Here is a 13,112-nt window from a genome sequence, read left to right on the forward strand (position 1 = left end):
GGGGATGCGCCCTGGAGGACAGAACTTCAACCATTCAACCGTAATCGATGGGAAAATTAACACGAATCAATAAAATGGCCAGCCACAAATTATGTGTCTACTGCAAATTTGTTTAATGTTCCCATTTGACAAATCTAAATCTAAATGATTAGACTTCCTAAAGCGTCTGGGCATAGACAAACATGTACAGGCTACCAATAAGTGCTAAAAACACACAGCTTCTCCTCTCCCCCATTTGGGCTGGAGAAGTAATTCACAGGGAATGAAAGATGGATTGTAGTTTCCTTTTCATTGGAAAGTTTTAAAGCTTGGCCCCAGAATCCAGCCTCTCCACCTTCATCGTTAAAGCCGCGGCGGCGGGCTCGTCGATGAGCCACAACAGCTCCCCGTTAATCGGACGCACGCGGGCTGCCGGAAACGGGGGACCCTCTCGTCCCTCCAGAACCTCCTGCAGGGAAACAATCAATATTGCGCCTCGTCAACCAAAGCAATAATCGAATGCGATGGTACCTTGACTTATAATTGCATGCTTGATTTGATTGCTTAGAGCTACAGATCCGCCGCCGGTCAAGTGAAGTGAAAAAAAACAAACGACGCAACTAAAATATTGTAATGCCCTCGTGTGTGAGCAATGACTGCCGCAGTCGCCGATGCACTTTCAGTCATTTATTGGAATGGACAAGCAGTCAATTACTCGAATATGAAATGAAAACACACGAGCTTGGTCGCGGAAGGAATTAAGCAAACAAGTTTCAAACACTTCTACGGTATGTGAATTGTTTTACCTTCAAAACGGGCGCTTTGCTGCCCCCGGTGGACACGAAAGCAGCGCATCGGGCGGAGTTCACCACCGGAAACGTCAGGGTCACACGCTCTGGTGGTGGCTTGGGAGAGTCGCTGATGGGAGCCACGATTTTCTGGCTCTCCTGGTCACGGGGCGCCAGCAAAAACTATTATTTAATTTACTTTACTTTAACTGATATCCGTACACTTAATAAAGGTTTTATGATGGAGATAATTTGAGACTGACCTGTATTAAGTCACTTTACATTATTTCCTATGGGATTTTTTTCAAGTTAAACCAATTTGAAAGTTCTTATGGTACGGTTGAACATACACAGCACATTTTTTAATATGTATTGAGTGAGTGCTACCGTGAAATAATTTGATTCAGAGTGTCTATCGAGCGCAGCCCTCACCTCTAAAAGTGGGTGTTCAGGGAACAGGGAACATGTGTGTCCGTCAGGCCCCATGCCCAGCAGGAGCAGGTCAAACACGGGGACGCCGTCATCAGGAAAAGCCTGTGCGTGTTTGGACGGAACACACTGTGATGTAAAAATCATTCAACAAGGTCATAACACACTTTTTTTTTTTTTTTTTTTTTTGAAAGAACATTAAACCTTTCTCAGTTTGCGAGAGTAATCCTCAGCACACTCGCTCACTGGGAGTGAGAAGTCAATGGCCAAGATTGCGTCCTCAGGGATGTTGATCTTTGAAAATAAATGACTCTAGGGACCAAAAAAAAAAAAAGACAGAACTTAGTTGTGGATGTAATTGAGAAAATGTGCGTCTTACCTTGTAGAGGCCATAGGTGCTGTCAGGGCTGTCAAATGGCACCACTCTCTCATCACAGAAGCCCACCACCCATTTGCTGCAATCAAGGCCCGGCACAGCTAGCAGCTCTTTGCTAAGCATTGTCACCAGGCTCGCTCCAGAGAGGCCCAGGGTGAACCTGCCTCGGGAATTCACCGCCCGCTCTGCCCGAGAGGTCACCAGGTGGGCAAGCGCCGGGCCAAGTTCTGTTGAGGTGGGGAACACCACCACTCTCCTGCCGGCCATGTTGTCTGTGTGAGGGCAAGGGGGAAATGGTGCAATGGTTTAAGTGCGCAAACATTGTTTGGCAAGTCATCATGATTATAGTTCATTGGAATTAGGCCAACTTGATTCAACTTATCTTTCTGTAGTGCATTTCATACACAACGCAACTCAATGTGCTTCACACAATCAAAAGTACATCTAAAATCATGAACAAACAGAACAGAATTTACATGGTAATCAAGTGTGCGGCATAAGATCGCCTTATAAACGACTAAACACGTTTCCAAATCAACGACATCAATAGAAAGTGATAAACACAATTATATTCTTAAAAAGCACGAATAAAAACTGATGAAACTACAGTTTCTAGCGATAAAACAGCATTTACCCACTCAATGAACGCAAAACGAACGAGGAGGATTTTCAGTCGGCAAATGTAAATCACTTCCTGAAACGAATTTCCAGCCAATCACGTGTCAGGTTTAGACCGCGTTGCATTGTTGTCAATGTTGTCTGTCAATACCGAGACAAAACCTATTTTAGCAAAATGTTTAAAAAGACAACAAATTAAACCTTTCAGAAAATTTTGTCGTATGTGACATTATTTACTGTGGGTGAGTAGTAAAAGTGTATGAAGAGGATTTTCAACTAAGGGATCTTGATCAAGTTTTCTTCTTTTTTTCCTGTTTGTATTCTTTATTAAACAATGCCAACCTCAATTCACTCACAAAACAGAACAGGTACCTTAATCAAGTCCTTAATCCTCCAACGAATTTCAGTAGCCAATCATATTCTACGTTTACATCGCGGTGCATTGTGGTAAATAATGTCGAAATATTGCAGAAAGTAGTATGAATACATGTGAAGGTAGCGTTACCATGAAACAAATGTTATCTTAGCTCGGGATTTAATATAAAGCAAAGACCTGAAATTGTGCATGATTTCACGTTATGAATTTTGAGCAAATCCCTACCCGCCGCTAGAGGACACTAAAACTTCTGGTCTTGGTGTAGTCTCGTGAACTTTGGTGGGAAAGAAGAAGAAAAAAACGTCTGGCATTGTTCATGCGTACCACTTCTCTTGTGTTGAAAAGTCCTCAATTCAAGCAAAATGACGGCTTTCTGCTTCCAAACTCAGCTCGCGTCCATCATGGATGAGTTGTGCAAAGCGACCGTTACAGAGATCGGCAAGCTGGTAGCGATTGAGTCGAAGATGCTGAAAATCGAGATCACCCGCGGCCGTAACGAAATAGCGTCGCTCACCGAGAAGCTGAATTTGATGGAGACTTTGCTCCACATGGCGCAGCGGGGCAGGCCGCAGGATGCCAGGGAAGGCTCGGAAAGCGCCGGGCTGGAGGCTGACAGGACAAGAACTGTCTCCAAAAGGTAGGCTTGTTTTTCTTCCATCTTGTCAGCACTCCCTTGGTGTCTACCTGCAGGCTGGAGATACCAGGGAGATGCTATCATGACCGCACAATGTATTGACTCTCAAACGGTTGCACTTTAGTGAGTTCCCATGTGAGAACACCATCTCCTCACCAGAGACGAGCACTTCAGTCCAAGATGAGCAGCATCCCGCCGCTGAGGTTTGTGTTTAATGGTCACCGACGTGCTATTTTGTGCAGAGGAATGATTTCCCCATTTCCCCAATTAGACGTTTCATTTAACGACTCAGAATCTTGAGCTGGTGGTAAAGGAGGAGCCGAAAGAGGTGGACAACAGAGAGATTGAACAAGAAAGAGCAAGTGAAAGCAGTGAGTTTGGAATCACCTCTTGTATTTAATGCTGCTATATTCATTTCAGTGTTTCCGCTGTCAGATTCTGTAAATTGAACCCATATCTGATCCAGATTTGTAAGCAAATTTTATTTGCGTATGTAGGGTCAGTTATTGTGAATTAAGTATACATCTAATAGATTGTCAACTGTAGTACTTTGTATCCAATATCATAACATGTTAAATTGTTGTACAGACACCCAGAAGAGTCCAGACGTGAGCCAGCGCCACAAACCTGTCTCCGAACACCATCTTCCCATGTACCTCGACTGCATCGTGAGCCTCAATGCGCCCTCGTGCCTCACTGTGCCCGAAAGGAGGGAGACGCAGTGGAACCCCCCGCTCACTCTGCCCCACGCAAGTCACGAGGCCAGCAAAAGCTCGCCCGCAAATGCCACGCCCCAAAGCTCGCTCAGGAGCGCCAAGATGCACCACCGGAGGACCGCCTCCGGCGGCAAGGGGTTCGGCTGTTTGCAGTGCGGGAAGAGCTTCCGCTGCTACAGTCAGCTGGAGATCCACCAGAGGAGTCACACGGGAGAGAAGCCGTTCCGGTGCACGCTGTGCGGGAAGCGCTACGCCCAGAAGGGCCACTTGTACACGCACCAGCGCACACATACCGGGGAGAAGCCGTACCGCTGTCACATTTGCGGTAAGGGCTTCATCCAGAAGTGCACCCTGGACATGCACCGGCACACGCACACGGGAGAAAAGCCCTTTGTGTGCATTCAGTGCGGCAAGGGCTTCACAAAGAACTGCAATCTGAAAAAGCACCTTTTGGTGCACCTCGAGCCCGAAATGCAACTCTGCAGCAGTAGCGCGCTAACGCTAAGCGAGCCGCTCCCGAACAAAACCTCATCCAACGTTGTTGTCAGTCTCATGTAACTTGCTCAGGTGGTTGTCGAAAAGAGTAGCGCTATCTAAATTAAAACGAGGGCTGTAACTAATGATAATTTAATAATTATAAAATTAAAATAAATAAAATTAATTATTTTTCATTAATTGATGAGTTGACTTAAAAAAAAAAAAAACACAGGATACAGTCATAAATTATGATTCAGTTCCGGATTTGGTCCGTAACATGTCCGAAAGTTGGCAAAAATTAGGGCACGACTGATTTTTATGTGGCCGATTCTGATATTTGGCAGGATAAAATTCTGATAACCGATCAAACTTCTGATTAATTAAAAAAATATAATATAGAAAATACGGTAACTTATTTTGTTGGTCTCTTGACGCTTACAACAGTTGAGATATGAATTACAAGCAGAACATTTGACTGTTTTACAATACTTTGTCCTATTGTATTTGTTGGACTTTACAAAAGAGTGATATATTGACCAAAAAATGGCAAATATTTTTTGAGTGGGGGGGCAATGTTTGAATGTCATTGGTTTTGCAACAACAACAACAAAAAGAAGTATCTGCAAATATCAGCCGATTTATAAAAGAGCGTTGATTAATCGGTTGGGACTTTGCAAAAATGTTGATCGTTGTTTTACAAAGTAAAAACAGATGTTCTATTTTGAAAGAAAAAAAAATTAAGGATCATCAGTCTGATTTCAGAAGAGAATCGGCCGAGCGACAGCCTGTAATTTGAAAAACTAAAGTCAGGTCACTCGTAAGTCAAGGTACCACTGTAAAACAAATGGTAAAATATGCGGCACTTTTATTTTCACGTGCAATTGTGTGCGGGCATTTCCACTGAGCAAGAACAACAACGTGTCTTGAGTGTCGCGAGATTGTTGCTATGTTTAGCGGGTTTTCCGAACAGTCTTGCCAGTAGTTTTGAAAAAATAAAAAATAAATAAAAATAAATAACAAGCAACGATGCCAAAGGTGGCCCTGGTGTGGGCAATATTTCAACACAGTGGAGGGAAGTTGCCAGGAGGATTTACATTATAATATAATGATAATGTTTGGGGGAGTCCCAGCTAGGGAATGTGGCGAATATGAGTTAACTCATAATGTTAGCACACTTTAAAAATGTTGAAAAATGGAAAAATCAAATTGATGCATGCTTTTGATGTGTGGGTGTATGTGTGTGTGTGAATTTTGATTAGCAATGTAATGTTAATGTAATTTTGACGACTGCTTATAATTTAGATTTCCATATTTATTTCATAATTATAACATACTGTACACTGCATATCTAAGTTGCATCTGATTGTAACAATGCAATTTAATGCTTTAAATAAATACACGAATCAATTATAATCCGTTTTTCCAAAATATTCTTGTTTTTTTTTTTAGTAGAGCACCTTTTATGTCTTTATTTGTGTATTTTTTATTTCTTTACTTTTCTTTTTAATTCGTAAAATATTTTGTTTGTAAATGCTCTAGTTTTGTGAAGCACATAGATACATTGTGTGTGAAATGCGCTGTATAAAGTTTTCTTGCTTAATATGGAACACAATTGTGGTTATCTTGGCATAGCCCTTGACAACGTTCCAATTAACTCATTCAGTACCAGACTTTTTCAGACCCTCTGTGGAATTACATATGAATATGTCATTGTGATAGAATGAGTTAATTGCTTTCAATCGATCGATAGAATTGATGATTATCGATATGATTAAATGAATACCACTCTACTTTGTCATTCCTTTGGAAATAAAACAAAAGCTGACTGCCATGGGGTGCCTATTTCTTTCTTCCATCCTTACTCCACATAAAACAAATTGCAATTGCAATTGTAGAACAAAGATTAACATTACAATATACAAAAATGAAATGGCAAGTTTTGAAAACAACAAACCCATAAACTAAATGTTTGTTTTAATCATTGTTATAGCACACCATCAAGACCGTTATAATTGTTTTACACTACAACGACACATAAAATGATTGATTTTGATTCGTTTCTAATGTGATAAAATAGATGTAAAGTTCATATCTTGTGCTGCGTTCACGTACAGCTCGGAAAGGGCAAATCCACATCCCACATTGCACCGCGGCATAGCAGCTAGCAGCTAGCCTTGGTCCAACACTATTCGCTCGCGGATCTCATTTGGTCCAATACATGCCGGAAGCGGCGAGGCCGAACCGTCGAATTATTTGCGCCTAGTCCGCGTCGAGATGATGTGCAACACCACCAACAGAAGCTTCCGGATGCAGCTGACGGCCATCCTGGAGAAGCTAACCAAGACGGCCCTGATGGAGATCGGAAACCTGGCGGACGAGTGCTCGTCGGTGCTCCTTGGCGAGATCTCCCTACACAAGAGCGAGAATGAGGCCCTGAAGAAGAGATGCTACTCCCTGGAGCTGCAGCTCAGAGCCGCCCGGGAGGCTCACTACTACCCGGGCCACGTCAACAACATCGGCCGAAGGAATCCCGAAGGTCAAGATGCTCTTAAAACTGGTGGGTCGCTTTTGGGGAGAGGGGCTTTAAAAATGGAGCACGTTTCAAGGGTGCTCCAAGGAAAATTGAAGTGACACATTGATGATGTCATAACAATGCCAACGGTTCTAATAATAGTGTGAATAAAAATACCCCCCTCCGGCTTCCCAAAAAAGGAAGGAAAAGCGTGCTTTTAATAAAATAGTTTTGCCTGCCTGCCATGTTAGTCACTGTAAAATAAAGACGGATCTGATCCAGATTCATTTAGTCATTAATAATTCATTTATATATGATTAGTAGGAGTTTAGCTGTAAATGTTATCCAGATCCGATCCACATTCTGTAGTTGAAATCAGTTTAGAAGCAGGTTTACAAGTTGTGATTAAAAACAACAACAAATAAACAAAAACAGATCTGACCAAGATTTTTACATTTATATTTGGGTTAGACCGTTTTATCCGAATCGGATCCACAATGTGTTTTTGAAAACGGTTCTAATTCTTGTCGTGTGGGTACAAATTTAAATGTAATCCAGATCTGATCCATCTTGTGTTTGGAAGCAATTCAATTTGTATATGCACGGTTAGATATTTTAGAATTAATCCAGATCTGGTGGAGACTACATATTTGAATCAAATTTTTGATGTGTGCATCCTGGATTAGTTTTGTGTAAAAATTTGACCCTGGCCTGATCCAGATTGTATAATGTGTAAATGTGTGTTATGTTTTGATTTGTGCAGACCACCACCACCAGCAGCAACAGCAGCAGACGGCCGCTCCCGCCATTGACGGAGTATTCGGGAAGGATTGGTGCATGGATCTGTGGAGGGAAGACAAAAGGGCCTCCACTCAAAGGAAAGAGGCAGCTGAGCCCGTTGCGATGCCAAGCATGGGACCGCAGGTAAATCTGTGTGCCGTTATTAAAGCTCTTGTCACAAATAACCTGCCATGTCTTTGCAAGGCATTCATATGGTGGTAACATTTTGGCAGGTGTTAGATATAATCGACGGAGAACCCGACCTCATCTTCGTCAAGGAGGAAATGTACGACGATCATCCACTCGGGCAGCAGCAGATTCGGTTGACGGATAACAGAAAAGGTAAACGTTTTCTAAGTAAAGCATGGGTGGGCGCTTCATGAATTTTAAGATTTTAAAATCTGAGGAAAAACGACAGCTTGTGCGTTTTTACTGCTCTTACAGTGTGTGGTGACCAACACAACATCGCACACCACGGGATAATCACTCTGTAAAATCTTCCAGAGACATATGTAATATAATCGGGCCTTTGCTGATTTGGATTGGACGGGATTGAGGGGAAATCATTGACAACATGATAATACAACATGATAATCGCAAAGGATAATATTTTATAGACAACCGATAATCGGGCTTTTGCTCATTTTGATCAGGAGGGAGGAAAAAGATTACCGCAAGATAATCATTCAGGATAGTTTTTTTTAGAGTCATATGATAATCAGACCTTTGGTTATTTTGATCAGAAGGGGAGAAACATTACCTCCTAACACTCCACGCAATAATGCACTCAAGATAATCTTTCAGACATTTGATAATTGACTCTTCTTTGATCACACGGAATGAGAATACCCGAAACTGTCCTGATTATCGGTATGTGTGTACCTTTATAATTAAAAAAAAAACAAAAAAATCCTGACTACTAACCTGAGTATTCAATGGTGGTAATAGCTTGCGTATCGCGTAGATGTCGGGCTGCTGGACGCCGAGCTCCATCGCTCCGTTAACGAGCTCCAGCTGCACTCGGAGGTTCTGAACACCTTCCCGTTGATGGCCGACAGCCAAGCGCAGCGCACGCAGCCCAACATCATGGACAAGCTGATCGAGGACGCCGCCATGAGCACGCTGCTGGACGCCACGGGCGCTCCGGCGGCCGCCACCGCCGGCGACTACGTCGACTACGCCGGCGGCATCCACGGGGGCGCCGGCAAACAGCTCGCTCTCCTCCCTGCCAAACCAATGAGACCCAGAAAGCACTTCCAATGTCTCTTCTGCGGCAAAGTTTTCAACTACCTGAGCAGCCTGAAAGTGCACGTGAGACGGCACTCGGGCGAGAAACCGTTCAGCTGCACGGTGTGCGGCAAACGCTTCGCCCAGAAGACGTACCTGAAGCTGCACCAGCGCGTGCACTCCGGCGAGAAGCCGTACAGCTGTCCCAACTGCGGACGCAGTTTCTCGCAGAAGAGCTCGCTGAACATTCACTATCGGACGCACACGGGCGAGAAGCCGTACAGCTGTGTGGACTGCGGCAAATGTTATGCCTACAAGTACGGCTTGAACCACCACCAGTGTTTCACCCACATGAAGACCACCTAAGTGGGAAGCACACGCGTGGGCTCTCCAAGTGTTATTTTGATTCACAGAATTTTACGATTTCTTCACTTATAACAATTGGGTCAAATATAGCTTAACTCATTCACTCCCAGACGTTTTCAGACCCTCTTTTACAGTAACGTTTGAAAAATTTGGAAAAAAATATAAATAAATTCCTGGGATTGAATAACTGCAATGTGAAAATTCAAGTAAATTCGTCAATGGTAGTGAATGAGTTAATTGTGAGTCAAAAAGGGACGCTTGCGTCAAAATAACCCAAAAAGTTAGTAAGCCGAAAGCATAACAACAACAATTGGGTTATTTTCGACCCAACTGTATTTTTTTTTTTTGGTGTTTGCAGTGTGGGATTAGTACTCCTTTTGTGATAAATGAACTTTGTGCTAAATGAAGCTGGAGAGAGACAATTCAAATGTCAGGAAAAAACAAGTGGAGAACATTTGTCATTTAAAAAAAAACAAAAAACGTTTTGTACTTTAAAGTGGAAGTCAAGTCAAAAATGTTCTTTTTAATTCATTTTAATATATTTATCTTTATCTATCTTTGTGGAATATGAATTAAGCAGAAAAATCCACCTGTTTTGATCCATCCCAGGGGGCTGCCATTTTGTGCTGTGCTGCCACTTGCTGTCGACATAAAATGACATCACGGCGCCGAAGGGATCAGCTTGCACATGTCACATGACCAAACCCAGATAACAGTTGACAGCAAGTGGCAAAATGGCCGCCCCCTGAAATGGATAAAAACGGGTGGAGTTTTCTGCTTAATTCACATATTCCACAAATGCAATATTAATCAGAATGCCGTGTTTAGTTAGTGAGCCCGCATAGAACATATTGTGAAGAAATTGTTTGACTTCCTCTTTAAGTCCTTTGATTTGCCTTTGAATACATTTCTCGTTTTCTTTTTTTGGCAATTACACTCTTAAAATTGTGCTTTCATCCACTTGCCGTTGAAATGCATGGGAAAAATACACAGGACGCAATGTCATCTTCGACCTTGCAGTTCTGTTTCGTATTTATCTGTTTTATGGCACTTAGTGTGAATACCTCATTGAAACGCTGACCTCATCCGCATTGCATGCTGTCATGTTTGCTGTGCATTGTTTGAAATACCTCCTCCAAGGCCGGAGTCAACGCTCCTGTCTCGTAAAAGACGGAATAATACGTTTGTGCCGATGTGTAGCATACACCTTCAACTACCTCATCACAACAGTCAATGTAGACTTTTGATTTCAACCGCACGGTGTGTCCGTGACCTTCGACAACTTGTGACTCTATGATGGATAGGTTTTAAAGATTTTCAAAATATGGGTGCTCGTTGTTTCCCCATCCTTGTATTGATTATCGTTGCTTCCTTTGTAGGTGGAATGTAGCAACTCGGAGCACTGATTTGCTATCATTGTTCTGAAATAATCAAAAAATAAACGCAAGGGCACAATGTAGATACAGGTGTCAATAATCCACAAAATCGTTAGCCTATTAGCATAAATATTCAAGTCATTTTTGAATGTTTTCTAAAAACAAGTGGGAAGTTGCCTTGAGTTAAACCTTTGCACATGAACTTTAGGATAGAGAATCGACATGGACGTTGCGATTTTTTTTTTTTTAGCAAGCACATTGGTTACTGATGCGATAGTAAGTACTGAGGCATTTATGCTACTAGGCTAACAATATTGTGGAAAACGTATTTCAGTAGTTGAATTTAAAAAGTGAAACTTGGGTTATATCGATTCACTATACACAGTTGAGTACTTAACATTTATTAATATTGTTGATGGTGGTTCTCACCGCAAATTCATCTTGTGATATTAGAATACTTTATTCAAATGATTTTATCATGACAGAAATCAGAATAAGCCTTCTGTCAAATATTTTTTCGCGTTTAATGAATTTACTGTTTGAGTTTTACTTTCTGAATTGAACTACTGAATGAAATCCAACTTCTACCATATTCAAATTTATTGGTATGCGCGGCACCTGTGATGAAAAATTCAAGGCCTCAGGGGCCGCTTTTGTTTGCTAAACATGCTGAAGCCAATTCAACAGATGTTATAAAAGTACAAATGGCTTTATATGAAACAAAGCATTGTTACCTTGAAAATCCCCATGTAAAACGTTCCTATTTTGCTTGTTGTGTTTGCCGAAAGAAATTACAGATTTGCGTCGTGTTTGCATGCCCATAACAAAGCCCTCCGACCCCCCGCCCCCAAATGTTAAAGTATGTGCAAATGTTCATTGGAGTCCAATGAAAAAAGTGCATTCTTTAAAATCCGAACAAAGCACACTCGGACTGTATTTTTGAGGGATGTTTTATTGAATAAACTTTTTGACTCCCGAGTGAAGGCTGATGACTATCGTGAAGAATAAAGCAATCTAATACACTTTTAAAGCTGCAAACAAAAAGACGTAAGATATATGTCATTTCATAGATGCAATAACAGCACACGTTCGATCCAGTTTTTACAACTCTGTCCATTTTGTCTTCACCAAGCCGCCGAATCGATTCATCTTCAAGCGCTTTTGTCCCCATGAGAGCTGCTAATGAGCTGGAGCCTATCGCAGCTGATTTGGGCATTTTACACTTTTCAATGATTAACCTCACGTGCACGTTTTGGAATGTGGGAGAAAGCCCGAGCATAGTGTTGCCCCACATGTTCGCTACTCATGAATTCACCTGTTTACCGAATGTTTTTGTTTTTATTCACTGGGGGGAAAAATCACCTATTTGCTCATTTGCACTCCTTCTGAAACACATTAATACGGCAAAAGATGGTCCAAAAGCTCTGTTAAAAAAAAAAAAGAAAGAAAAAAAAGCAGTGCTTAGGTACCATCTCGGTGCCAAGGAACTCTGCTAAAAGACACGCCAAAGCCCTTTTCTCGTGGCATATACTTTATAAGCCGTTCTAATACTCCAGCCTTCAAACTGAGGCGGATGTGCTAACCACAACCCTAACGTAAACGTTCGTATAACATTCCCCCTAAATGGTACGCCTCTTATGCTTCAACATATGACGCAGCAGCTGCGTCTTCACCTCGAACTTCATTCCGCATTCGCCGCAGCCGATGTGCGTTCGGACGAGGTGACTCCTCATGCTGCCCTTCTGCGCGAACCTCTGGCCGCAAAAGCGACACACGAAGCGCTTATCCCCCGTGTGCACCACCATGTGGGTCTGGAGGGCCGACTGGCTGGCCCAAGTCTTCCCGCACAGGCGGCACTTGTTGGCGGGCAGTTCGCACTTGTGCTGCTTGAACTTGGCCTTGGTCTCAAATTGCTCCTTGCACACAATGCACCAGTAGGGCTGGTGGGCTCTTTGGTGTACCATCAGGGTGTTGGGGTTGTAGAAGGCAATGTTGCATCGTAAACAAAAGTATTTTTTTTCACTGGCGCTTGAGCTCGTTTGGACCGTTAACTTGCTCTGACCGTCTTCGACGACATATTCGAAACATTCGTCCTCTGCGCTGTTACTCAACTGAATGACTTGTTCGCCAGTCGCATTATCATCATAATATTCATTCTTACTGTCTGCGTCCATCGAGACGTCCACCGGCCACACTGGCATTTGCTCGACTTCCTCCGGGAAGAGTTCGTCTTGGTCGTCTGTTCAAACAAGAGAATAGAAAGATGCCTAAATGTCTGACTGTCCAACGCATAACGCCGGAAACGGTATTTGCACGCACACTTAGAAAGTGCAGTGGTGCCTTGAAAATGGGACTACGATAAATCATTTCAAAAGCATGACAGAACATCTGAAATGTATTTGGGGTTAATAAGAGGCAGTTTGTGTGTGCTGACATTAAGCGTGATTTGCTTAATTAC

The 13,112-nt window shown here is 42.5% G+C and overlaps 3 protein-coding genes across 4 annotated transcripts; 2 read left to right on the forward strand and 1 right to left on the reverse strand.

Moving 5' to 3' along the window:
• Positions 1–89: 89 nt before the first annotated feature.
• On the reverse strand, positions 90–2,333 carry pgls (6-phosphogluconolactonase). 2 transcript variants are annotated; one of them, XM_086056793.1, is made up of 6 exons: positions 2,207–2,333; positions 1,576–1,844; positions 1,401–1,508; positions 1,200–1,301; positions 786–926; positions 90–448 (listed from the first exon to the last, which is right to left on the reverse strand). In XM_086056793.1, exons 2-6 carry the CDS (start codon positions 1,837–1,839, stop codon positions 302–304), a joined length of 762 nt encoding a protein of 253 aa, XP_085912919.1. In that variant the 5' UTR covers positions 1,840–1,844; positions 2,207–2,333; the 3' UTR covers positions 90–301. The 2 variants fall into 2 exon arrangements, with proteins under 2 accessions (XP_085912919.1, XP_085912920.1); XM_086056794.1 differs by having other exon boundaries at positions 2,211–2,318.
• Positions 2,334–2,677: 344 nt separating this feature from the next.
• On the forward strand, positions 2,678–6,224 carry LOC147134299 (uncharacterized). Its single transcript, XM_086056027.1, has 4 exons — positions 2,678–3,203; positions 3,325–3,403; positions 3,472–3,571; positions 3,789–6,224. The coding sequence occupies exons 1-4, from the start codon at positions 2,929–2,931 to the stop codon at positions 4,472–4,474; spliced, it is 1,140 nt and encodes a 379-aa protein (XP_085912153.1). The 5' UTR covers positions 2,678–2,928; the 3' UTR covers positions 4,475–6,224.
• Positions 6,225–6,513: 289 nt separating this feature from the next.
• Positions 6,514–11,632, forward strand: LOC147134300 (uncharacterized). The gene is made up of 4 exons (XM_086056026.1): positions 6,514–6,950; positions 7,669–7,829; positions 7,919–8,027; positions 8,650–11,632. Exons 1-4 carry the CDS (start codon positions 6,668–6,670, stop codon positions 9,276–9,278), a joined length of 1,182 nt encoding a protein of 393 aa, XP_085912152.1. The 5' UTR covers positions 6,514–6,667; the 3' UTR covers positions 9,279–11,632.
• Positions 11,633–13,112: the final 1,480 nt, after the last annotated feature.

Source organism: Filicampus tigris, chromosome 16 (genome assembly GCF_054856515.1).
Source record: "Filicampus tigris isolate MCC_2025a chromosome 16, RoL_Ftig_1.0, whole genome shotgun sequence".
NCBI classification, from domain to species: domain Eukaryota; kingdom Metazoa; phylum Chordata; class Actinopteri; order Syngnathiformes; family Syngnathidae; genus Filicampus; species Filicampus tigris.

What these genes read in the sequence shown, in the direction of transcription:
- pgls (XM_086056793.1), bottom strand. Translation starts at nt 1,839, where the DNA reads ATGGCCGGCAGGAGAGTGGTGGTGTTCCCCACCTCAACAGAACTTGGC. An exon ending in ACTCTCGCAAACTGAGAAAG is followed by an intron (nt 1,302 to 1,400) that starts GTTTAATGTTCT and finishes AAACACGCACAG; the next exon opens with GCTTTTCCTGATGACGGCGT. An exon ending in GCAAAGCGCCCGTTTTGAAG is followed by an intron (nt 449 to 785) that starts GTAAAACAATTC and finishes GTTTCCCTGCAG; the next exon opens with GAGGTTCTGGAGGGACGAGA.
- LOC147134299 (XM_086056027.1), top strand. Translation starts at nt 2,929, where the DNA reads ATGACGGCTTTCTGCTTCCAAACTCAGCTCGCGTCCATCATGGATGAG. An exon ending in ACAAGAACTGTCTCCAAAAG is followed by an intron (nt 3,204 to 3,324) that starts GTAGGCTTGTTT and finishes GTTGCACTTTAG; the next exon opens with TGAGTTCCCATGTGAGAACA. An exon ending in AGAAAGAGCAAGTGAAAGCA is followed by an intron (nt 3,572 to 3,788) that starts GTGAGTTTGGAA and finishes ATTGTTGTACAG; the next exon opens with ACACCCAGAAGAGTCCAGAC.
- LOC147134300 (XM_086056026.1), top strand. Translation starts at nt 6,668, where the DNA reads ATGATGTGCAACACCACCAACAGAAGCTTCCGGATGCAGCTGACGGCC. An exon ending in TCAAGATGCTCTTAAAACTG is followed by an intron (nt 6,951 to 7,668) that starts GTGGGTCGCTTT and finishes TGATTTGTGCAG; the next exon opens with ACCACCACCACCAGCAGCAA. An exon ending in GTTGACGGATAACAGAAAAG is followed by an intron (nt 8,028 to 8,649) that starts GTAAACGTTTTC and finishes CGTATCGCGTAG; the next exon opens with ATGTCGGGCTGCTGGACGCC.